Source organism: Gorilla gorilla, chromosome 4 (assembly GCF_029281585.2).
Source record: "Gorilla gorilla gorilla isolate KB3781 chromosome 4, NHGRI_mGorGor1-v2.1_pri, whole genome shotgun sequence".
Lineage (NCBI taxonomy): Eukaryota > Metazoa > Chordata > Mammalia > Primates > Hominidae > Gorilla > Gorilla gorilla.
Window position 1 is genome coordinate 54,278,652 of NC_073228.2, and position 25,177 is coordinate 54,303,828.

Here is a 25,177-nt window from a genome sequence, read left to right on the forward strand (position 1 = left end):
GTGTATTTTCTTGTGCTTATTGGCCATTTATTTTCTTTCTTTTATTTTTATTTATTTATTTATTTTTAGGTGGGGTTTTGCTCTGTTGCCCAGGCTGGAGTGCAGTGGTGCAGTCTTAGCTCATTGCAACCTCTGCCTCCCGGGTTTGAGTGATTCTTGTGCCTCATCTGCCTGAGTACCTGGGACTACAGGCATGCGCCACAACGCCTGGCTGATTTTTATATTTTTAGTAGAGATGGGTTTTCGCCATGTTGGCCAGACTGGTCTTGAACTCCTGGCCTCAAGTGATCCACCTGCCTTGGCCTCCCAAAGTGTTGGGATTATAGGCATAAGCCACAGCACCTGGCCCTTATTGGCCATTTGTATGTCTTCTTTGGAGAAATATCTGTTCAGATCTTTTGTCCATTTTAAAATTGGGTTATATCCTTCTTATTATCAAGTTGTAAGAGTTCTTTATGTATTCTAGATCCAAGTCCATTGTCAGATACTGTAGTCCCCCGTATGCTCTCTGCAGTTTCAGTTACCTGCGGGCAGCTGCAATCCCAAATATTACAGTATTTTGAGAGAGAGAAAACTATTCATGTAACTTTGTTAAAGTATATTCTAGCCGGGCACAGTGGCTCACACCTGTAATCCCAGCACTTTGGGAGGCCGAGGTGGGGGGATCACAAGGTCAGGAATTGGAGACCAGCCTGGCCAATATGGTGAAACTCTGCCTCTACTAAAGATACAAAAATTAGCCGGGCGTGGTGGCAGGTGCCTGTAGGCTCAGCTACTCGGGAGGCTGAGGCAGGAGAATCGCTTGAACCTGGGAGGCGGAAGTTGCAGTGAGCCGAGATGGTGCCATGGCACTCCAGCCTGGGTGACAGAGCAAGACTCCATCTCAAAAACAAAAAGTATATTCTGATTGTTCTCTTTTATTATTAGTTATTGTTGTTATTCTATTACAGTGCCTAATTTATAAATTAAACTTCATCATAGGTATGTATGTATGTATAGAAAAAAACATAGTACATATAGAGTTTGGTACTATCTGCAGTTTCAGGTATACACTGGAGGTCTTGGAACATATTTTGTTACATATATATCTATATATTTATAAATATATATTTATATATAGCTATATATTTATGTATCTATATATCTATAAATATGTTTACATATCTATATTAATCTATATCTATATGTGAATATATAGGTAGATAGATAAATATATATATATATATATTTTTTTTTTTTTTGAGATAAGGTCTCGGTCTATCGCCCAGGCTGGGGTACATTAATGTTATCTTGGCTCACTGCAGCCTCAGCCTCCTGGGCTCACGTGATTCTCCCACCTCAACCTCCCAAGTAGCTGGGATCACAGGCACATGTCACCACATCTGGGTAATTTTATTTATTTATTGTAGAGATAGGGTATCCCTATGTTGCCCAGGTTAGTCTTGAGCTCCTGGGCTCAAGTGATCCTCCCACCTCAGCTTTCCAAATTTCTGGGATTACAGGCATGAGCCACTGTGTCTGGCTACATATTTTCCACAAATAAAGTGAGCCTACTTTGTATATAATTTGCAAGTATTTTCTCCCATTCTGTGGGTTGTCTTTCACTTTTTTTTTCTTGAGTCCTCCAAAATTCATGTTATAACCTAAGACCTAATGTGATGATGTTAAGAAGTGAGGCTTTCAAGGTGGTGATTAGGTCATGAGTGCTCTGCCCTCGTGAATCAAATTAATGCGCTTATAAAAAGGCTTCACATAGCATTTCTTCTTCTTTTTTTGCCTCAGCCTCCTGAGTAGCTGGGATTACAGACGTGTACTACCATGCATGGCTAACTTTTGTATTTTTAGTAGAGACAGGGTTTCACCATGTTGGCCAGGCTGGTCTCGAACTCCTAACCTCAGGTGATCGGCCCGCCTCGGTCTCACAAAGTGCGGGGATTGCAGGCGTGAGCCACCATGCCCGGCACATGCATCAGTTTTTATGCTTCCTTGCTTGGACTGATTAACCAGTCAACTACTGGTTCCAATAAGGTTGGATGAGGTGGCATATAGTCTACTTATTTGCCGCCCCCGCTTCTTCCTTTTTTTTGAGACAGGGCCTTTGACGCGCTGGCTGGAGTGCCGTGGTGTGATCTTGGCTCACTGCAGCCTCAACTTCCTGGGCTCAAGCAGTCTTCCCACCTCAGCCTCTAAGTAGCTGGAACTACAGATGTGTGACCCTATGCCTGGCTAATTTTTGTATTTTTGTCGAGACGGGGTCTCCCCATGTTGCCCAGGCTGGTCTCCAACTCCTGGGCTCAAGAGATCCGCCCACCTTGGCCTCCCAAAGCCCTGGGATTGCAGACATGAGCCACTCTGCCTGGCAACTTGTAACAATTCTTTGTATGTTCTTGATACAAGTCAGTTGTCAGATACAGTAGTAGTACATAATTAAACATAATTATATAAAACTATATTTTATGTAAGTGCAGCATTATATAAAATAGCAAAAATTTGGAAATAACCAAATGTCCAACAACAGGTAGTTAGCTAAGTAAATTGTGAAACATCCATGTAATGAAAGGTATACAACTATAAAAAATGATCTAGATCTATTCATACTGACATCGACAGATGTCTAACATAAGTTACATGAAAATAGGAAGTGACAGAGAAGAGAGTATGGTATAATCTCATTTGCATTAAAGTAATCAAAAAAACCAGCTTATATAATAGATACAGGCTGGGCAGGATGGCTCACGCCTGTAATCCCAGCACTTTGGGAGGTCAGGGCAGGAGGATCACTTAAGCCTAGGAGTTCAAGATCAGGCTGGGCAACATACCCAGACCCCATATCTACAAAAAGTTTAAAAATTAGCCAAGTGAGCTACGATCACGCCACTGCACTCCAGCCTTGGGGACAGAGCAAGACTGTCTCTAATAAAATAAAACAAAATAAAATAAAATAGGCTGGGCATGGCAGCTCATGCTGTAAAAGTGCTGTAATCCCGGCACTTTGGGAGGCTGGGGCAGGTGGATCACCTGGGGTCAGGAGTTCAAGACCAGCCTGGCCAACATGGTGAAACCTCGTCTGTACTAAAAATACAAAAATTAGCTAGGCATGGTGGTGCACATCTGTAATCCCAGCTACTCGGGAGGCTGAGGCAGAAGAATTGCTTGAACCTGGGAGGCGGAGGTCACAGTGAGCTGAGACTGCACCATTGCACTCCAGCCTGGGTGACAGAGTGAAACTCTTTCCCAAAAATTAAAATAAAATAAAGTAAAATAAAATATAATAGATATAGCTACCTATGTGTGAAAAGGACGATAACAGTAAATCATGAGTGTTTTCTGTTGCTGTTTCTGTCCTCCCTTGGGGGACCTTTCTAAATAAATAGGAGTATACTCTAAAATAATGATTAAAGGTGTAGTATAGTAAATGACTACATCAAAAGAGCAGAAAGCAAAAACAAGTAAATGGCTACAATGTCACTAGGCAATAGGAATTTTTCAGCTCTACTCTTATCTTATGGGATCACAGTTGTGTATGCAGTCCATCGTTAACCAAAACATCATCATGCAGCACAGCACTGTATAGGTATGTATAACATGGACGGAAACAGACACCTCAGAAAAAGCAAGATACAAAATTTTATGTACATTATGATTAAAACAATACTAAACACTAATTTGATAAAAGAGTAACAGCAAATAATTAGCTGTGTTTGGTGATGAGATCATTAGTGAAATTTTCTCCCTTTATCTTCCAATCTCTTAGTAATCTTGTATATTGTTTTTTGTAATATTTAAATAAGTTTTACAAGAGTGCTGTTGGTGGCTGGTAGTTGATATTCCTGTTTGTCTTTGTTTATGAAGCTCCCTCCTTCTCTGTGGATACCACGCTTCTTCTTACCCTATATATCTATAACAAACTGTGAGAGAGTTTTTAATGTTTTGACAAAAATTTTTAAAGGTCACATAGAACAATCATAATTTTTTCCACTGATTACTATGATCCGTTTGAATAGTCTTAGCTTGCATGGTCATTTTTACAGTCCCATACTACTATGCAAACTGAGAAATGACTACATATAATATAGATTTACTCTCTATCTTAGTAATTTTAATCTTTATCATTGAGTGCTTAAAGGAACGTCTACAATGCACCATAAACCATACAGCAGAATGTTAGAATTTTCACTATAAAACCAAACACATCATATATGCACACCCATGAAGTGTACAAACAATACATACTAAGTTATCTCTTAACACTATTTTTCCTTTTCCTGGTGTTTTGTTGTTGTTTGTTTGTTTTTGAGACGGAGTCTCGCTCTGTCGCCCAGGCTGGAGTGCAGTGGCATGATCTTGGCTCACTGCAACCTCTGCCTCCTGGGTTCAAGTGATTCTCCTGCCTCAGTCTCCCCAAGTAGCTGGGACTACAGGTGCATGCCACCATGCCCAGCTAATTTTTATTGTATTTTTAGTAGAGACGAGGTTTCACCATGTTGGCGAGGGTGGTCTCAAACTCTTGACCTCAGGTGATCTGCCTGTCTCAGCCTCCCAAAGTGCTCAGATTACAGGGGTGAGCCACTATGCCCAGCCAAATCTTTAATTTCTAAACTAATTTGGAAAGACAGAAAAATTCGTATCTTCCTATGTATGTAATCAAAAAATAGTAGTCAAAATATTCATTGCATTTTCACTGTCACTCAATCTTTTGCCAATTATAATCTATATTTTTTTAGTTTTTATTTTTAGAGATGGGGTCTCATTCCTGTCGCCCAGGCTGGAATGCAGTGGCACAATCATGGCTCACTGCAGCCTCAAATTTCTGGACTCAAGAAATCCTCCAGTCTAAGCTTCCCAAGGAGCTGAGATTACAAATGCGAGCCACTGAGCCCAACTATAATCAGATTTTTTATTTGTATATCTAATTATTATATAATTTTATATATAATTGCACAATATATATTTTATGAAAAGTAACGGTTTCTAAGATGAAGAAAATCTAACCCCTTCCATGAGTTCCAGTATCTTATTATAACTACACTAAGCTACAATAATAGCTTAATATTAAACATTAATGTTTCTTCGACCTAAGGAAGCTGATTTTTAAAAATAATAAATATTAATTTTAAACACAGTATTAAAGTATTAATAATCAAAGCCACGCAGTGAAACGACATTTGAATTTTGGGAAATTTTCTTTATTTTTCCTTTTCTTTTTTTTTTGAGACAGAGTCTCACTCTGTCGCTCAGGCTAGAGTGCAGTGAGGCAATCTTGGCTCATTGCAACCTCCACCTCCCGGATTCAAGCAATTCTCCTGCCTTAGCCTCCCAAGTAGCTGGGATTACAGGTGCCTGCCATCACGCCCAGCTAATTTTTGTATTTTTAGTAGACAGGGTTTCACCATGTTGGCCAGGCTGGTCTCAAACTCCTGACTTCAAGTGATCCGCCCGACTCCACCTCCCAAAGTGCTGGGATTACAGGTTGAGCCACCACACCTGGTAAGAATGTTGGGAAAATTTTTTCATACTAACACATTGGCATATCAGTTATCAGTTGGATAAAAGTTTTCTTCCATATATGAAGTTATAAAATGCCACTGCCCAGAGACAAAATCTTCTGAAGAGTTATTAGATGAATGGCTGACAACAACTCACCTACTACTCTCTCTCTCTATATGCCCATTGAGATAGGATATCTTTTGAGAACCTGCCTCCAGAAATAAAGTCTTTAAAAAGTTTGGGCCAGGCACGTGGTTCACACCTGTAATCCCAGCACTTTGGGAGGCCAAGGCAGGAGGATCTCTTGAGGCCAAGAGTTTGAGACCAGCCTGGGCAACACAGCAAGACCTCATCTCTGCAAAAAATAATAAAAATAATTTTTAAAAGTTTAAAAATATAGCATTTCATTTTAAAAAGTGCCTAGAAAAGCAGAAGATTTTAAAATATATAAATGTCACTTGCATCACTAAATACCCCCTTAACCTTCAAACAGTCTCTACTCCAATAACACACATAACAAATAAACCCTAGGCCCTTACAGCAATTGGGTTAAGAAAGGTTAAATTTCAGAATTCATAAAGATAGGAGGCATTTCTCATTCTTATGGTAGAGACTACGTGCTGTCGTCTGTGTACATGCTTACAATAATAAAGGCCAACCCTTTATTAATGTTTGCTAATAAATATCCTCCTGATTTTCCATTCCAGCTAAGATTTGATAACATAATTGACTCTTCTGTGTTTTCATCACAAGCAGCACTGTTACAGATATCATTTCCTCTTAATTTATTCACAGGCTGTGTGAATAATTTAGAAAATTATTTTCGAAGGACTCTATCTAGGGAAGTCTTTTGGGTTTTAGAGTAGGGTTCTTTCTATTCTGGTTTTCTGCAGCTGTGGGGTCACTCCATCAGAATTTCATGGTTATATCCTTTGCGCAATCTGTAACATTGTTTAAGTTCAAAACTACATACATTATTTCATCAAAATTAAAAACTTTTGGGCATTAAAAGATCCTATCAAGATCATGAAAGACAATCCACAGATATTAATATATCTGTAACCCACAGAAATATTTGGGAGAAAATATTTGTAAATCATATATCTGATGTGAGAATAATATCCAGAATGTATAAAGAACTACAGAACTACAACTCAACAACAAAAAAGCTCACATCTCCATTCAAAAATGGGCAAAGGATTGAATAGACATTTCTCCAAAAAAGACATACAAATGACCAATAGCACATAAAAAAATGCTCATTAGCACTAGCCATTAGGAAGCTAAAAATCAAAATGACAATACTATGTCACACCCATTAGGATGGTTATTAATTAAAAGAAAACAGAAAATAACAAGTATTGGGTAGATATGGAGAAAATGGAAGGAGCACTTGTGCATTGCTGGTGGAAATATAAAGTGGTACAGAAGCCATGGAAACCAGGTTAGCTGTTCCTTAAAAGGTTAAATATAGAATTACCATATGACCCAGCAATTCCATTCCTAGGTTTATATCCAAAAGAAGTGAAAGCAGGACTCAGATAGATATTTGCACACCAATGTTCACAGCAACATTATTCACAATAGCCAAAAGGTGGAAACAACCCAAATATGTCCCATCAACAGATGGATGTACAAACAAGATGTAGTATATACAAATTATTCAGTCAAAAAAAGAAATTAAATTCTGCTATGTACTACAACATGGATAAACCTTGAAAACATTATCCTAAGTGAAATAAGAAAGGTCAAATATTGTTTGATTCTGTTTACATGAAGTGTCTAGAATAGGCAAATTCATAAAAACAGAAAGTAGAATAGAGGTTACCAGGGGCTGGGGAAAAAAAGGGATACAGAATTTCTGTTTGGGATGATGAACAAGTTCTGGAAATGGGTAGTGGTGATGGTTGTACAATATTGTGAATGTACTTCATGCCACTAATTGTACACTTTTTAAAATAGTTCAAATGGTAAATGGTATGTTTTATATATATATAATATATAACCACAATAAAAATAAAATAAATTGCCAAAGCCAGGAGAAGGTGGGGGAGAGCTATGTACATACCTGAGTTTGTGAAGATGAGACAAAAATTCACATGAACTATTTTGAAAGTCTTTTACAATAATCCTAGTAAGACATAGTTGAAAATATAATACTGATCATGACTAAGCCATAATCCTATTACAGTCAAAATCATAATTTAGTACAATTTTTTGCTTTCTCAAAGATATGAGAAAAGCTGCATACATGTATTTATATACCAGAAAAATATACCTTTTAGTAAGGGTTTTACAGCAATGCAAATGTCAAAGTAGCACTGGCATAAATTGAGGCAAATAGTTTTTTAACTAGTAGGAGATAACTGTGAAGGACTTAGTAAATGTGAAAACTTTGAAAAGCTGAAAAATCCACCTGTAGTATTTTGACTTCACTGACATAGGGAAATGCACAAACATCTACTACATTCCAGATTTAGGGACTCAGGATACTAAGATAAACAGAAAAAGTCTACCCTTTCAAAAGTTTAGCTTATCTCTGCCAGGATCACAAGAGGCACTAGTGAAGAACAGACATTTTGGGGGCATTTTCAAATTCTCAAACTGACACAAATACATGAGATGCGCAAAAGTCTTCTAAATTACAGTGTAACCTACAATTGTCTATCTTCTAATAAATTCTTCTAACACATAGAGAACTTCTGTGTAGTGCAGTTCTCTGAGACCTGTAATTATAAACTTCAGTTACATTGCTATAAACTTCCAAATTGGGAGTTTGAAATATGAGCCACATGTTACTAAACATTCAGAAGACATATAAATGAGAGCAAAAGGTTATGGCTTAACAGAAAACTAAATAAGAAATAGCTATTGATTTTTAAATAGCAACATATCACAATCATACAGACACACCAATGACTGGAACCATATGGTTCTCTCAATCATCAAGCATATGCTAAATTTGTGCTTAAAACAGTCCATTTTGACTTTAAAAAAAGGTTACTCTTCAAGCAGCTTGCAATCTAGTTGGGAGAGTAAATTAATACACATAAAACATGTGTTATTTATGTACATATATATGTAAAAATACTCAAATACAAAGGATCCAAATGTAAGAATTCAAAGGAGATAAGTTAGTTCAGGAAAGCTCCAAAGAAGGTAAGATTTAGGCAAAGTCCAGAAGGATAGACAGAATTGAATGGAAATGAACCTTCATAATCTAACTTCATCTTGCCTTTCCAACACATTGTACAATACAAAATTATTAGAATAGACAAAAGCAGTCTATGGCCATACCAACCTGAACATGCCGATCTCATCTGATCTCAGAATAAAAACAAATTAGAAAAGAAGCTGAGTGCAGTGGCTCACACCTGTAATCCCAACACTTTGGGAGGTTGCCGTGGGTGGCTCTCTTGAGCTCAGGAGTTCAAGACTAGCCAGGGCAACATAGCAAAACCCCATCTCTACAAAAAAAAACACAAAAATTAGCAGGGTATAGTGGTGCACACCTGTAGTCCTAGCTGCTAGGGAAGCTGAAATAGGAGGATGGCTTGACCCTGGGGAGTGGAGGCTGCAGTGAGCAGTAAATGTGCCACTGCACTCCAGCATGGGTAGCATAAAAAAGTCATTCCAGATAAGAGAAATCACAGAAATATGGAATAAGAAGAGCATACTAATTAGCCCACTTAATGCTTATTGTAGAGAAGTGGTTAAATATTTTACATAGGAATACACATGTCAAATTATATAAATCACATGGGAGAAAAAACGCTCCAAAAATTACATGGAATTTTGACATGACTTTCCAATGTACCCTATTCATACCCACTACTCATTTGCTATTTGAGAGAAATGTCTCAGAACCAGTCAAACCAAGGCTCACCTTCAAAACCAGGTGGGTACCCAAATTGTAACAAGAATTAGAAATTTGTGCTTGTCCTTGCATATAAGGCTGTGTTTCATTTTTCCTTAATATTTACTACTGATTGCTTCATGAATTCAGATAATTTCAGAGCCAGGAGGCATTATTTATAACCCAAATTTTAAATGTTTATATTCCTGAAACATTTGAATATTTGCATAAATGTCATGAGACAAACAAAATTTACTCTGTAGAAAGCACAGTTTAGCAGATTATTACTGCTAGTTTTATTCAGTCAGCTTTCTCCTTTAAGGAGAAAGCACAGCACTAGGTAGTCCCACTTATTACATCAACATTTTAATAAGGCCAGGCACTGTAGCCCACACCTGTAATGCCAGCACTTTGAGAGGTCAAGGCCAGAAGATTGCCTGAGTTCAGGAGTTCAAGACCAGCCTGGGAAACAACAGTGAGATTCCTGTCACTACAACAAAATAAAAAAATTAGCCAGGTGTGGTCCGCACATCTGGAGTCCCAGATACTTGGGAGGCTGAGACGGAAGGATTGCATGAGCGCAGGAAGTAGAGGCTGCAGTGAGCCATGATCGCACAACTGCACTCCAGCTAGGGTGACAGAGGGAGACCCTGTCTCAAAAAAAAAAAAAAGAAAAAGAAAGGTCTGTACCTGTCCCTTGGACTATTTGCCTCCTACTCCTCCAATTCGTTCTTTATATTTCCAATAGAATAATCTTTGAAATGCACCTCTAGTCATTTTACTCAGGTGCTCTTCTTCAGTGGAAGGTACGTATGCCCTATGGTTTGAAGTCAGTCGTTTCAGCATGGCAAGCCCTAGTAGTTTCTATGATTTGGTCCCTGTCTGAACACTGTGTACCCTTGCAAATGTTGCTTTCTAGATCTTGAAATGTTCTGCTTCTCCACAGGTTCCCCCTCTTATCTCTCCTATTACTTACACAAACTGCACAAATCTTACTACATAGCTTGACTGAATTTTTAGGGATGCATCCAAGGAATTATCCTGCAAAATTAAGATACAGAACATTTCCAGCACCCCAGTAGGCTCTCTTCTGTTCTCTCCCAGTCGATACTGACCCTCAGAGGTCACCACTATTCTGTCACCATAAATTAGTTTTGCCTATTTTGGAACCTCATATATACAGTAATGCAGTATTTACTTTTTTCGTGTGTATGTGTGCATGGCGAACTCATTTTTAAGACCAAATTTTATGCATCTTCTCTGTGAAGCAAAACCCTGTCTGTTCCACACAGACTTAGAGTGGCAGACGAGTACCTTAACCTATCAAAGGCTATTTTGAGCAAAAGCCACTTTGTGTCATTGAAGCTGTAGAACTGAGCCACAAGAGGGAACTGTTAAAGTCCCAGGGCCAAGGACCAGGTACCTACGTTATCCCCACAGCACAGAAGCACAGCCTGAGTCTCTTCTTTGGCTGAGCCAAGGGCGTGCTGGAGAGGCCTGAGAGAAGGAGCGGCCCTTGTGACCAGTGCCCTTTTGGTTCACAAGGAACGTCTCCTCTTGTTGAAGTGACTTGGCTGAGCTTGCTACTTCTGCTTTGAGAGCCCAATATCAGGATCAAGACTTTAATTATCCCCAATTTACAGATGATGGAACCATATTGGGCAGGAAAGAAAGTCACCCCAGGAGAGCAAGTTGGACCTGGGCACTGGCTGAGGACAAAGGGGAATGATAATTTGGGATGTAGCTTGTTAAGGGGCCTCCCAACTGTTCTTGTGATCCAGGTGTCGAGAGGATAGAGCAGAAAGGTTGCCAGGGAGACGAGGGTAGGGTGCACTGTGAGAGTGGGAGAAATTAAAGAGAACATGCAACAAAGCCTTGGGACACCAGGAGGGGGATGGACCACCCAGTTTTGTGCTATGGGAGAAGACAGCAAGAAAAGGAATCTGTGTTAAATCCCGACAGCCTGCAGGAGAAGCAAATGCCCTTCATTTTCTTCATCAGCGGTGAGACTGGCATCCCTGTAGCTTTGAGAAACCATGCTAGTGTGGATGCCAGCTCCCTCCAGCGGGCCTGACTGGGAGACCTTGGGCTGGGGTTCTGGTCTGGGGCTCCGAGGCCTGATGGGAGGATAGTTCAGCCCAGCTTTCCTGTACTTCAGCTCATATGCAGACGGTGGCCATTGTTGAAATGAGAGACTCAAAGGAAGCTGGAACCTGAAATTTTTTGTTGTCTCATGTGAACACCTGTGTTCAGTTTCGGGTTCTACCTCTTGCTGTCTGTGTGTTCTTAGGTGACTCACTTAAACCTTTCTGAGTCTCATTTTCTTCATTTATAAAATAAAAGACATAACATTTATGTCAGATATTGTCCTGAGCATTAAATGGGAGAATAAGCAAGCCTTTTCTGCGTTCCCCTGGCATCCAGTGGGTGGAGGCCAGAGAAGCTGCTAAACATCCTGCCAGGTGCAGGACAGCCCCCATCGCAAAGAATTGTCTGGCCCCTGATGTCAGTAATGCAGTATTGAGGATCTTTGGTGTGGGGGAAACAGAATAAACTCAGAAGCTTGGCAGGTCTCAATTCAAAACCCGGTTGTACCGCCTCCAGCAGGCCTTGGTCAGGGAATAGTATCTAGCTAAAGTTCATTGACTTAATTTTGTTTTCATTGAATTTACGTTTTGCTGGCTTTCCATTTATGAGAGTGATACAAATTTCCTTTAAACATGAAGTTGTAAATATAAACAGGTAGGCCATTCACAGGAATATCTAAATTATGTCACAGGAAATGTGGCTCTCTCATATGGCAAAAATTATGACAGAGGCTGGCAAATGACCTGAGTGACCTGGAGTGACCTGAGCACTGACTCCCAAATGCCCTATGTAGAACGTCCTGCATCCCCCAGACCCTTTCCTGGGTCCTTCTGTGCCCTATCACCCCCTAGACCATCCAGACCTCAGGCCACCCATCTCTCTGTTACCAGAGCAGTCTCCGTTCCCGAACGTGCTGGTCACCAGCAACAGCAGCTGCTCCTCCTCCAGGAAGCTCAGCCTGTACTTGTTCATACAGAGAACGCAGACGGCACTGAGGTAGACATAAGCCTTCAGCTCCCAGTAGACACTCTGGGCTTCCTACCCTGCCCAGACACTCTGGGCTTCCCCCCACACCTCCCCCAGCCTGGTGCTCCTGTGCGCATCTGTCTCTCCCAGTGCCCAGCACAGGCGTGGAATGGAAGAGGTGAATGGACCGATTTGAACACATCATCCTGGATTCTCCGTTCCCTCTCAAGCCCTGCAGCTAACCCATCGGCAAGCCCTGGAGGCTCTGCCTCCAAAATCCTGCCTATCCCATGTGCAAACGCCTCTCACCATGTCCCCTGTTCTTTGCAATTCTGTGTGTGTGGAAATATTTCCCCAAAATTGGAATGAACATGTCACAGCTGTGCCTGGAGGGAATGGCCAGGGAAATGTGCCCTCGCCTTGCTGTTCTATCCAGGCCCACCCAGCTGAGGATGGGGGACCTGCCACCACTCTCCTGGCAGTTCCGGACTCCTGGGAACCAGCAGGTGAGGACCCAAGAGTGTTTTCAGTGACCCGGTGGACCTGGTCATGCATCAGTCCCACCTTGGCCTAGGCCTCTATGCAGCACAGATCACAGCTCATTCCATCCTGGCATTACACTGGCCTGTGCCCCGTACTCAGGGTCACATCCGTCTCCCAGAAGCCGTGCAACCCTGGAAAACCCAGGTCTAACAGTCAGGTTCCTCCTCTGTGCATTCACAATGGCGTTGATGCCTGCTTTGCGGGATGCTGGGAGGGGAGAGGGAGGTGTATGCTGGAGAGCTCCCCAAGGGCAAGGCCTGGCTCTGTGTCACTCACTGTCAGATCCTGAGAGCCTGGGGCTGGCCCAGCACGTGGCCACCGTTCCCTAAGAGTTGGATTTCATCCCTCAGTGCTGAAGGCAGGGGATACAGCTTAGACAGACCCCCTGCGTCCTGTCTTCTTTATCTACAGCTTACTCATCCTTGCCCCTTTCACGTGCACCTGGCAGAGCAGGTGTTCACTGAGCTTGAGCAAAATTCAAGCTAGAGCAGCTGATGGATCTTGAGGCCTAGATTCACTGTCAAAGTGTTTCTCAAACGGTGCTCTCCAGAACACCAAGGAAAACTCATTTACTCTATAAGTCTGAAAATCCCTGCCCACCGGTCTACCTTTGTGTATGAGCAATCAGCTCTACCATTCGGCCCAGGTGTGTGTTTGCTGGACCATGTGGAGGAAGCTGAAGAGACATGAGCTGAAGGCAGAGGGTGAGTCCAAGGTGGGATCTTGGGACAGGTACGAGAAGTTAGGCAAAAATGGGATAATTCTAGCCTTCATAACCTTAGATAATAGTTCACATTATTATTTAGTTAATAGAATTGTACCCACATTAAATTTCTTAAATTTTTTTAAGAGATAAAGTCTCACTCTGTCACCCAGGCTGGAGTGCAGTGGTGCAATCATGGCTCACTGCTTCCTGGAACTCGTGGGCTCCAGCAATCCTCCTGCCTCAGCCTCCTGACTAGGTGGGATTATAGGCACATGCCACCATGCCTGGCTAATTTCTTTGACTTTTCTCTAGAGACCGGGTCCACCTAGGTTTCCCCGGCTGGTCTCAGACTTCTAGACTCAAGTGAACCTGAACCTCCCGCCTCGACCTCTCAAATTGCTGGGATTACAGGTGTGAGCCACCACACCCGGCCTAAATTTCTTATGTGCCATGGGACTGCAAAACATCATTACTAGGGGCAGCTGGATGGAAGGTAAAGGAGGACACAATAGTGCCTTTTCAATATTTCTGTCTAAAATCTAAAATAATTTCAACAGGAAACATTTATTTCAAAACGTGAAGGTGGTTATCCTTCCATGAGTTTAAAGTACAAAGGCAGGCTCACGGTGTCGTCAGAATTCAGAACGATGGTCCTGGGGCTGGGGGTGTTGGGAGGGGCTGGGCATGGTTGGCTTTGTGATCTGGGGTCTGGTGTGTTCCATCTCTGAATGTCTCTCGAGCTGCACTCCTTCTTAATACATTCTCATAAGTTTAACCAAAAATAAAACGAGGATGCGAAGCTTGCTTGGGTTGTTAAGCCTAGGGAAATTATCCAGCCATGAGCCCTGGCCCAGATGCTTCTAGAAGCCTGGAGGGAACTGAGAACTTTCCAAGTGGAGGCCGCAGGGGCAAGGCCCCGAGGTGGGAGCACACTGCTGTTCGTCCCTAGCTCTGAAGGGGGTGCCCTGGTCGGAATCAGTGCTGGGTGCACTGCAGGGCCGGGAAGCCCATGCCCACGTTGTGGCTCAGTGCAGCGAAAGCCAATCTCACCCGCTCTGCAGGGTGTTCAGCCTGCCAGCAGGGGGCCAGCTGGTCCTCCTGGGATATGGCACGGACCCAGCAGCTCTGTCTGAAATCATAATGGCGGAACCAAGGGCCCTCTACGTCCAGGTCTGTTGGGAGGCGGGGCATGGAGTTCCACTGCAGGAATCTCCAGGAAACCTGAGGTCTTCCCTGAGCCAGGGCCGGGCTGGGCACACCCTGAGTGCCCACAGGGTAGGTGTCTTCCCGGACAGCCCCACCAGGACAGGGTGTGGAAGAACGAGGTGCCCGTGGCGGGGAAGCTGACCAAATGGGCCGCGGGAACCGGGCTGGTGGGCCTGGAGGGGCCTGCCTGTCCCCCTTGCAGAGGGTCTTCCCGCCACGTGAAGCCGGCACAGGCCTGGATGCCGACGACCCTTGCTCGGCTTTGGCTGAAAGGAAAACAGACGCGGTCAGCATCTCCAGTGAGCCCACGCAGGCCTTTCCGGGCTGGGCCCCACCTGCCTGCGTCTCTGGAGTCCTCGGGGTCTCTGTGTGGCCCCCGTGGACTGACACTGAGGACACGCCTGTAGTCTGCTGATCCCAGAGGGTGGGATGCGTGCTGCCTGGCGTGGGGAAGCTGTCGTGGCATGGCGGGTGGCTCCTGGGACTGCCCCCAGGGTTCAGACTGGCTGGGGGCTTCCTGCCACACACCTTCGTCCCAGGGCTGTTGGGCCTGGGATACGGCCCCCAGTCAGAACTCAGGTGGGAGGGGCCTTGGATGTCACCCAGCCCCTTGTCACCTCACGTGGGTGATTGGGCCCAGATGTGGGTCACCCTCTGCCCTCCTGGGCTGCCCAGTCCATGCCAGGACTGACCGTTCCCACTTCTGGCTGACCTCTTGGCTCTGGCTCTGGGCCCGGGGTCCCGCCTGTGCCCTCTCCCTGAATGCTCTGTGGGTCAGGGACACCGATTCCCTTGTCTCCCTGGCTCCAGGCTTGTTGTCCTGGCAACCTTGGAGGAGCGTGCAGGAGTGAGGGGCCTCTGCTGCTCTCTGAGGCTGTGGGTGCTTGCAGGGAGGGGCGGGGTCTCCCATAAATGGGTCTGGGCTCCTGTAGTAACTTGGAGGGCCCTGCGAGGGGGAGAGGGAGACACCGTGGAAAGTGGGAGGGGGCTTGTTGGAGGGTCTTGCCCACATCCCCCTCCTGCGTGCACAGCATGTCCAGTATACACGCACTGAGCGCCTGGCCTGAGGACCGGTGGGCCTCCTGTACTTTCTTAGAGTCCAGGAGGAAGAGGAGGAAGAAAAGGTGAAGAGGAAGGCCCAGGTAGTAGGGTTGCGGGTCCCGGGCACTCCCCTACTATTGACTACCCCAGAGGGTGACATGGGAGGGGACATGGCACTGGAGCCCACCTGGGGGTGGCAGGTCCCCCTGCTTTCTTGTTAGTTTCTTCATAGAGGCCCTAAGATGCTTGAGCACGGTGTCATCATCCCTGGCCCAGGTATCAACGAACCGGTGGCGAAAACGTGCCCACAGGCCACAGCTGGACGTCTTCGTGAGGCGCTCTAGGGACAGGGTGGATATCAGGCCAGGGGCGTTACCTGGGAATGGTCACAGCTCATACCCCGTGGCCACTTCAGTCTCCTACTGGGCGGTGCCGGATCCTTTTGTGGCCACCCCAGGCGTCCAGATATACACAGGAGACTGTGGCTGGGGGGCGATCCGGACAGGGAAGTGCTCACCACACTCTCGACTTTCATCTGGGTCATGTGGGGGATGGGCTCGGTGTCACAGTGTCCTGCCCAGCCCACCTGGCCAGACCTCCCTCTGGGCCAGAACAGAGGATCATGAGGACAGTGTGAGGAAGCTGCCCTCGGGCCAGTCGGGGTCTGACCCCAGGGCTCCCCAGGCCCCGCTGGGCACACGTAGACTTACTCTGCTGAACCTTAAAGGCGATTCTTGTTATCGGCATCAACGCCTGTTCGCCTTCTACCAGATACACGTCCCACAGGCGCAGGGTGAGCCCGAGAGAGATCTGTGGGGACAGCAGGTGTGAAAGAACCTGGTCCTTCCAGGCTGGAGCTGGTGGCTCGAGCTGCACACAGTGGGGCTTCAGTCTCCAGAGTCAGTGACCTTCCCCATGAGGGTCGCCTGAGCCCTCCAGGACGCTGGGTCAGACAAGGTCTTGAAGCTCCTCATGGGGGGCACTCATTTGAGTGGGGATGTGGCTCCTGGAGAGAGGGGCTTGCCCAGGGCTAGGGGCTTCCCTGAGCCCTCTCAAGTGGGGTCCTGGCCCAGTCTGCCCATGAGGCTGGGCCTGAGCCCCAGCCATTGCCCTGGGATGACCCCTCTTGGGCAGAGGGTTTTGCTTGTGTGTCCTTTGGGGACCCGCCTGAGCCTCCTGTGGGCTGGGAGTGAGCCAGACCCCCGGGCTGGGGAAGCAGGGCACTGCAGGGCAAGGAAGGTCCCTGAGCCAGGGTCTCCCTATGCCTCCTTACCCCGTCAATCAATAGCCGGATGAGGCAGCCTAACGGGGAACAGTGCCCACGTAGATCTTTCTTGTCCTGATGGAAGCAACAGAGGTGCTCAGGCCACTGGGCTGCCCTAAAAACCTCCCTCTTCCAGGGCCTCTGAAGACCCTTCCCCTAGTGCAGAACACTGGGTGGTGTCCAGAGCTCCCCACAACACTGTCACCTTCCCACACTCCCGGTGGACACACTGCCCTTTGCCCTGCTCTGCGGGAGCTGGGCCCCCATCCCTGTGCCTCTGTCTCCTCCAGGGCAGGAAAGGAAACCAACTCCCAGCCCATGGAGAGCCCGACGTCCCAGGTCAGGCCCTGGCTGGGACTCAGCCAGTCACCAGCCCCACGAGGGGCTCCAGCCCCCCTGCTCCTAAAGCCCCATGGGAGGCAGGGCCTCTGGGAAGAGCTGAGGGGACCATAAACTCACCTGATTCCCCATGGTCTTCGGTTGTGATGTGGCTACCTCATGCTCCTGTTGGTCTTGGAGCCCCTGGACGGTCCCGCCATTTGGGCTATGAAATCCTGAGAAACCCCCAGCCCATCATGAAATCAGAGCCTTCCCGCAAGATGTGGAGCCATCAGCTGCAAGAGCTGGGCAGCTGGAGAGGCCCCCAAACCCCAAGGCCTCCCACCCTCCCATCTGGTGACCCCAACATGCGGCCTCTACCCTGGGGAGGTGGGGCGGGAACATTCCCTGGAGTCTGGCTGGAGGTTCCCCTGGAGGCCTCCTGGGCCAGGGTGCAAAAAGGGCAAGCCTGACTTTCAGGCCACGACAGGGCGGCCGGAACTGGGTGGGCGCTGGGCTTCCCGGTCACCTCCTGGTAGTTGGGTCGGGCCAGGGAACAGGGGATGGGGAGATGCTGCCACCTGGGCTTGGTCGGCCCATTCGTGGGCACCGATGGCAGCAGAAGCCCAGGCAGCTGGAGGGCAGGAGGACTCTCAGGGAGGGGAGAGTCAGCTGCAGAGAATCAGAGCCGGGGGCGTGGTGGCTCCAGGACACAGAGGGTGGCCACGGGGAAGATGAGATGCCCTCTGCTGATGGGGATGAGAGGCGTCTGATTTGGGCTTTGGGGGTTAGCCGTGGGCTCCTGTGGGACCCTCAGCAGAGACATCCTAAAGTCTCCCAACAAGCTGGCGACACAAGGAGGGTGCCTTGGCTGAAAGCTGTGATCACCTGGCCAGGGTGGCCATCCCCAGGTCTGGCTGCAGGAGGTCCCCGGGGCAGCTGTTCACTTACCCTGCAGGGAGTGCCTCTCACTGGCCAGCAGCTGCACCAGCGCCCAGAATGCATCCTCCTCAGGAAGATAGAGGAGGAACAAGGCGGCGATGTGGCTCAGGTCCCTGCAGTAGCCCACCTCCTGCAAGAGCCAGAGTCACCATGGAAGGACATCACCTCAGAGAGCTGAGGTCACCTGGGAGGACTCATGTCATTGGAGAGGGCAGAGGTGACTGGAGAGGCTTCCTCTGAAAAAGAGGCTTCCTCAGGATGCACATTCATTTCATGACAAGAGCCAAGTCCATCAGGCACTTCAGCACCTTGTCCAAAATGTCTGCTGATAGCACCATCCTGTGTGCGATGCTGCCAAGCTCCTGGGCTTTGGGGCAGCCCCAGGAGGAGGGCGTCATTTCTTGTTCTGAGAAGTGGTGGTCAGGCCCAGGTGACACCAGGAGTCCAGACCCTGACTCCTTTGTGTCTCAGCTTGACCCCTTGAGACCACCCCCTTCCTTGGAGGTTTATGCCAGCGGTGAGCTGACATCCTACCTCCTATATCCTGGTGGGTCAAAAATACTAACTTAAAAAGAAGCAACGACACCCCCACCAGACACCCACTCCTGTCGATATGGAAATATGGCCCGGGAACCTCACTGCCGGGAATACTCACCTGGTTATACTCCTCATACGCCAGCAGGATGTGGAGCAGTTCCCGCTGCCTAGGAAACAGAGAAAGGGGGCTTTGGTTTGTTTTGTGCAGATGTTGTTAATTTCACTTTGTCTATAAAGCCTAACAGCAAATCCCATTTCAGGTTCAGATGATTCACCAGATAAGCAGTGAGCTCTTCAGGGCCTGAGACTCTTGAAGAAATGTTTCAGTAAAATCCACATCTGTGACATGCAAATAGCCCAGTTGTACAGTGACTTGCCTGATCCTTTTCACTCTGAATTTTTTTTTTTTTTTTTTTTTCAGTTTGCACACACGCCAGTTCAGTCTGTGGGTGTACAGTTCCTCCACGGTTCCAAACCAATGTGCAGAGTCTCCCGGCCACCGCGCCAGCCCCTCCTGGGGCGACTCCATCCTCCAAGTCTCCAGGGTGGCCCCTATGCACCCAGCCTCTCCCCGATCTGTCAGCCCCTGGCCACCCAGACTGCTTCTATGTCCCTGTGGTTTGGCCTTTTCCAGAATGGCCTAGGAATGGGAATCCTACTGTGGTAGCTTATTGGGTCTGGCTTCTGTCCCTCAGCAAAATGCATCTAGGATCCACCCACGTTCGTGCGGGCATCACCGGCTCGTTCCCTTTTCTCACTGGGTCTTCCATTTGAAGGGAGGACCAGCCTTGCTCTCCCCATTCCCGTGTTGAAGGCCATCCCCAAAGGCTCCGTGTGTGAGTGACGAGGAGTCAAGCAGTGAACCTGGCATGCAGGTTTCATGTGGATGTCAGTTTCCAAATCAGTGGGTTCAATATCTGTGACACTTTGGGGATGTGTGGTTCAAGTCCATCGAGCTTTGTGAGCCACTGCCCAACTGGCTGCCAACGTGGCTGTGCCATGTCATGTTCCCAGCGGACCTGGATGAGAGTTTCCAGGACCCCTAATTCTCCCAGCATTTGGTGCTGTCACTGTTGCCTGGGGGCGCTCATGGGCCCCTCCCGTGGGTCCTACCATGGGTCCCCATGGGTCAGGGAGAGCACCTTTCACCATTGTGCATGATTTTGTTTGCTGCCTTCCATCTCCTCAGGATCCTCCTGGGTTCTGGCCCCACATGTTCCAGTCTGGCCCAGGGCTTGGAACCAGGGAGGTGCTTGGTTCATGGTGCCGGCTGCTCCCTGGGCCGGGAGAGCTCTTGGCAGCTGTGTCATCCCTCCTGGGTGACCCTGGCTTCTGCTCCGGGGAAGACCCCATCCCTCTCATTCACCCCATCTCTGCTGGGACCCTGTGGCTCCCATAGGCTTACTTGGTTCCGTATCGATCCCTGAAGAATATATGCTTCCTTAATGTCCCGCTGATGTCCCGGTCGATGCGCTGGATGTGCTCAGATGACCTCTTGCCCTTCTCCTTCATGATCTGTAGGGCAGGGCCAAGAGGAGGAAGCAGTCTCAGGACAGATGGAAGACTCCCTGCCCCCAGTGGCAGTCAGCCCACAGTCAGCACTTCGGGAAGGAAGGACAGAAGGAAGGTTTCCTTCTGCAGAAAGCTGCATTTTGGCTTGTTACTGAAGCCAGGGAGGGTCACCAGAGCTGAGTTTGTCTGTGGTGACTGTGTCACCGTCTGTGCCCAGGGTGTTCATCTGACCTTCACCCCCAGCTCCCCAGGGTGGTCTTGACGTTCCCTCCAGCTGGAGACCTGGGCCCCTGACACGGCCTGTCCTGTTTGTTGTGCTCTGGCTGAGCATACCTGGTATCTTCCGGGGTTTTTCAACTTCATTTCCTCAATGTTCAGGAGGACTGACCACATCGAGCCCCGGATGTTCATGGGCATTCCCTTGTACGCTCGATCTATGAGCTGTCGGCAGAAAACAATCTGGTGTCACAGGCCACGGGGTGACCCCAGTGAGGACCAGAGCCTGGGGATTCTGGAAATTGTCGGTTTTGGCCCCATGATTCCTCAGTAGAGGTGAGATCAAGCTGGGACAGGGTCTCCCTTCCCAGGACTGAAAGAGTGGATGGGCACTCAGAGTCGAAACTCTGATCTGAACCTTTTCCTTCCTTCAGGTCACCAGGGCATCCCTAGCCTTGAGCTCCGGGTAGTCCCAGCCCTAGATTCAGATTCCCTCCCAGCAAGGTGATGCTTGCACGAATAGGCAGGAAATCTGGCGACCAGGCCTGCAGTCCTCTGGGCGAGGACAGTGTGCCACCCACCCTCTGAGAGGCTGACGGTGCCAGGCCACAGCCATGGGTGCCTGTCCCCTGTCTCTGCAGAGAGTGCTTCCTCCCTCCACACATTACCTTCCTGCTGCTTTTGTATTTCTCCCAGGCTCCCAGCATATCCACCCAGTTGCTCTTTCGGCCGATCTCCCGCCGAATTTGCTGTCAAATGAGGCATGTTGGAGTTAGCAGAGCTGCCAGGCTTCCCAGAGCCGCCCGCGGATGCTGGGTCTTGGGCGCTGGAGCCCTGGTGGGAGCCAGCTGGAAGGAGCCAGGGAAGGGCAGACCTCAAGGGCTGAGAGCCTTTGAGCAAATGAGCACCAGTGGGCTGGCTTTGGGACCCCGGGATGTACCATCCTCAGGCCACAGACACACCAGTCTTAGGTCCCAGCCTCTAGGTGGGGTCCTGACACAAGCGCGCAGCCACCCCCAAGCCAGGACTGTGGTTCTCCTTTTGGAATTTTATCAAACTGCCAAAGTGAACAGCAACCTGGGGTCAGGTCCAGCAGGGACTGCTGCCCCTCCCAGTGACAGCGTGTTGCCCTCACCCGCCACCGCTCAGGCCAGCTGCTTCCTCTGCCTCACTGACCACCCGCCCAGTCCCTACGTCCCTGGACCAGCCCCTCCATGCATCAGGCTTTTACCTTCGCCTCCCGCGCAGTCAGAGGAGGCAGCTCCGTCTCACTGTAAGGCAACCCAGGCAGAGCTGAGGAACTGCACGGGGCCTGGAGCGGCCCCAGCCTGGGTGCCGACCCCCAGAAAGGACTGGCTCTGTCCCTTTCCAGCTCAGGGCTCAGCCCAGGAGAAGGCACAGGGAAGGGAGGACAAGGGCCCTCCTGTGGGGCTGACTCCCAGGAAGGGCAGGACCTGGGAGAAGAAGGAGTGTAGGGACAGCCTGGCCGGGGTTACTGGGGCCCCTGGCATGGGGGGCGGTCAGGCTGCCCAATGGGGCTGCCCGTCCTGGACTCGAGGTGTTGCTTTCTGCTGGAGCTGAGAAAGGTTAGCCCTGAGATGGGATGGGGGCCGCCCAGGGTGGGCGACCGGGCCCTGACAGGACTCCCTCAGGGAGTGCCCACATCACCCCGCCAGGGTCAAGGGAGCCTGCCCTGAGACCTGCCCGGTGTACTCTGGGTGCACCAGAGGCCCACCCCACTTGACAGCCCCAAGGCCCTTGCAGGTTCTGACCTCCCAGCATCCACCTGCCTCTCCCTGCACCCGAGCCACACACCCTGCGTTTCAGAAGTGGCACGGCTCATCAGCTCCCTCCCACCCTACCTCCCCAGGGATCCTCTGTCTCTGCATCCTGTGATCCCTGAGGGATGGGCTCCTGGCTGGGCTCCTCTTACCCGGCCCCAGATCCCTTCCCAGCACCAGACCCAGGTCTTTAGCCGCAAGCCCTGCTGCCTCCCTGGCCTCACCGTGAGATGCCCAGAACGGGGCCCTGCCCATCTTCTCCCCCATTCTCCTAGGGCTACAGCCCCCATTGTCACCATGCCTTTTCCCCTCACGGGACAGTGAGGGCTGTAGCTCTAGGGGAATGGGGGAGAACAGGGGCAGGTGGGCCCTCAGAGACCTGCTGGACAACAGCCCTGAAGCTGGGCCAGGCGTCCCCTCACCCTGTGGCCATAACCCTTGCATCTCACCGGGGTTGTCTCCAAGTAGACAGGGCCAGACCCTCAGGCTGCCCCTCTTGTGCTCCTTGCCGACAGAACTGCTGAGCGGCCAGGGGCCTGACCTAGCCCAGTCTCCATTCCCACCGGCTCCCTAGATGGGCCCCACACCTCTGGCCTAACAACAACCTCGGGCTGGACCTGCAGGGGAGTCAGGGAGGAGTTCTGTCCCTGGAAAGGAGGTTGACCCGACCTGGTGAGACATGTCCTGCATCAGAAAGGCCTTTCTAAAAGCAAACCCATCCCTGAGCTGAGACAGGTGCTTTAGGGGTGAGGGGAGTGCAGAGGACTCACTGTACAATCCCCAAATGATCGACGTTGTTGTAGCCTCCAAAAGCCTTAGGCCCGTTGTCCTCTGACAGCCCAGCTCGGTGTCCCTGTAGCCCAGAGGGAGCCTTGGTGAGGGGTCCAAGGTAAAGGGTGCAAGGGCCTGGGGACATTGGCCACCCGTCCCTGCCCTGTGCTCCTAGGGAGCCCAGGACCCTTTGACCAGGGCACACTGGAAGAGGCCTCCCTCCAAGAAGCAGACCGACTTGTACCTTTTCGTATTCCATAATGATGTCCTCTCGCTCTTGTGCCCAGCAACTACCCGCGACCTCTACCACGTCCATCCTGTGAGACAAAATTGTCTAAAGGTTACACTGTACGCGGCGGCTTCGGAGAACACCTGAACCGCTCTCGCCGGGCTCCCAGATGCTGGCTGGCTGCGTAACCCCCATTCCACCGCCGCCCCCAGGTAAAAAGGGGCCAGACCCAGTGGCCCACAGCTGCTCGAGTCTCTGGAGTCTCAAGTCCCAAGCAGGGATGGGCATCTTCCCAAGGACTTGAGTACAGTGGGACCTAGACAGAGAATCCTGTTGTCCCCCAATGCCATGAAATGGGGACACACCGGCCCCAGCAGGTTGAATGGTTTCCACCTGCCAAGGGTGAAGGGCCCATGATGGGCTATTCCAGGGATGTGGAGGCAGACTGGGGTCAGCGACCAGAGGTCTCTGTGCAATCGGCCTCCTGGGATGCTCAGGGCCTCAGAGATGCCCAGTTTCCTACAGGGAACAAGATCTCTCCTGACTGCTCGGTTCTACTCCGCTCATCACTTTGGCTACCGTGGCTCTTCAGTCTGAACAGTGAAGCCACTTTAGGAATAACGCCTGTTGAGCAGGAGGGTGTTCGGTTTGGGGGATGAGAAAGATCTATTGTACGCATGGAAACCACGTCTCTCGCGGAGGGACTGTGGAGTCCACCATTCTGAGCCGTCCCAACAGGAGGAGGCTTCATTTTCCTGGGTCACTGAGGAAGAACAGTGGGTCCTTGGTCCTGGAGAACACCTGGATGGACTGTCCCTCCTGGGAATACTCGAGGCAAAAGGAGGGCGAGGCCTCAAGAGGACCACACAGAGCAAGAAATACCTGGGGAGAACCCTAGTGCCCGGACCCCTTTGAACACAAGGGAAGATAGTCTCCCCTCAGCCAGCCCTCCAGGGCTCCTTCATTTTCCACAGCTGCCCAAGGGCAGCAGGCTCCCCCGGACAAGGGACCATGTGTGTTCAGTGGGGCCCACAGCGACCATCGGGACCTAGCTTAGGGCACAGAGGTGTTCTGAGGACCGTCAGTGGATCTATGCCAGTGGATCTATACCAGTGGCTCTATAGCAGTGGCTCTGCCAGGACCAGGCTCTGCCCCATCGGGATCGGAAACCTGGGCAGATTTGGGATCTAGGGCAGGGAGGTCACAGGGTTCAGGCCTGAATTCCAGCACAGCACACGGCAGGGCTGAGAGCAAAACTCAGGGTCATGTCCGGATTCCCAGGCCGGTTACTGCCTCTCTGACCCCAGACGTCTCATCTGTCGAATGGGGACATTTGGGAACAGCACCCACTCTACGAAGCCACCATGGAGACGAAAGAGCCAATCGTCTACACGGGCAGTGTAGAACGGGCGCCTGGTGAGTGCTCAGGGATGACACTCCTCGGTAGCTGCCCCACAGAGGCCAACACTGCCCGCACCGTAGCCACTGTCCCCAAGTCCGCCTGGAGGGAAGAGAGCAGGTCACGCTCACCTGATTCTGATGAATCAGTTGGCCTGGGTCATGCCTCTCAGGAAGAAAACCTTTGAGTCCACAGAGCTGCTCACAGATACCACTGCCTGTGTGTAACTGCTGTAGAACACTGAGGCAGGCTAGAGAGCGGATAGGTGCTAAGCACCAGTGACATTCTGAGGTCATGGCACGCATCACAATGGGG

General features: G+C 49.2%; 1 protein-coding gene across 3 annotated transcripts; it reads right to left on the reverse strand.

The window, feature by feature from the left end:
- Positions 1-14,191: 14,191 nt before the first annotated feature.
- On the reverse strand, positions 14,192-25,070 carry LOC129533792 (TBC1 domain family member 3G-like). 3 transcript variants are annotated; one of them, XM_063706486.1, is made up of 15 exons: positions 23,829-23,966; positions 23,479-23,551; positions 23,234-23,316; positions 21,914-21,953; positions 21,351-21,431; positions 20,800-20,907; positions 20,360-20,469; positions 19,073-19,121; positions 18,427-18,547; positions 17,617-17,711; positions 17,167-17,232; positions 16,604-16,703; positions 16,081-16,233; positions 14,680-15,118; positions 14,192-14,636 (listed from the first exon to the last, which is right to left on the reverse strand). In XM_063706486.1, the coding sequence occupies exons 1-15, from the start codon at positions 23,876-23,878 to the stop codon at positions 14,507-14,509; spliced, it is 1,698 nt and encodes a 565-aa protein (XP_063562556.1). In that variant the 5' UTR covers positions 23,879-23,966; the 3' UTR covers positions 14,192-14,506. The 3 variants fall into 3 exon arrangements, with proteins under 3 accessions (XP_063562556.1, XP_055244301.2, XP_063562555.1); XM_055388326.2 differs by lacking the exon at positions 23,829-23,966 and adding an exon at positions 24,994-25,070 and having other exon boundaries at positions 14,192-15,118; XM_063706485.1 differs by having other exon boundaries at positions 14,192-15,118.
- Between the last annotated feature and the right edge of the window lie 107 nt (positions 25,071-25,177).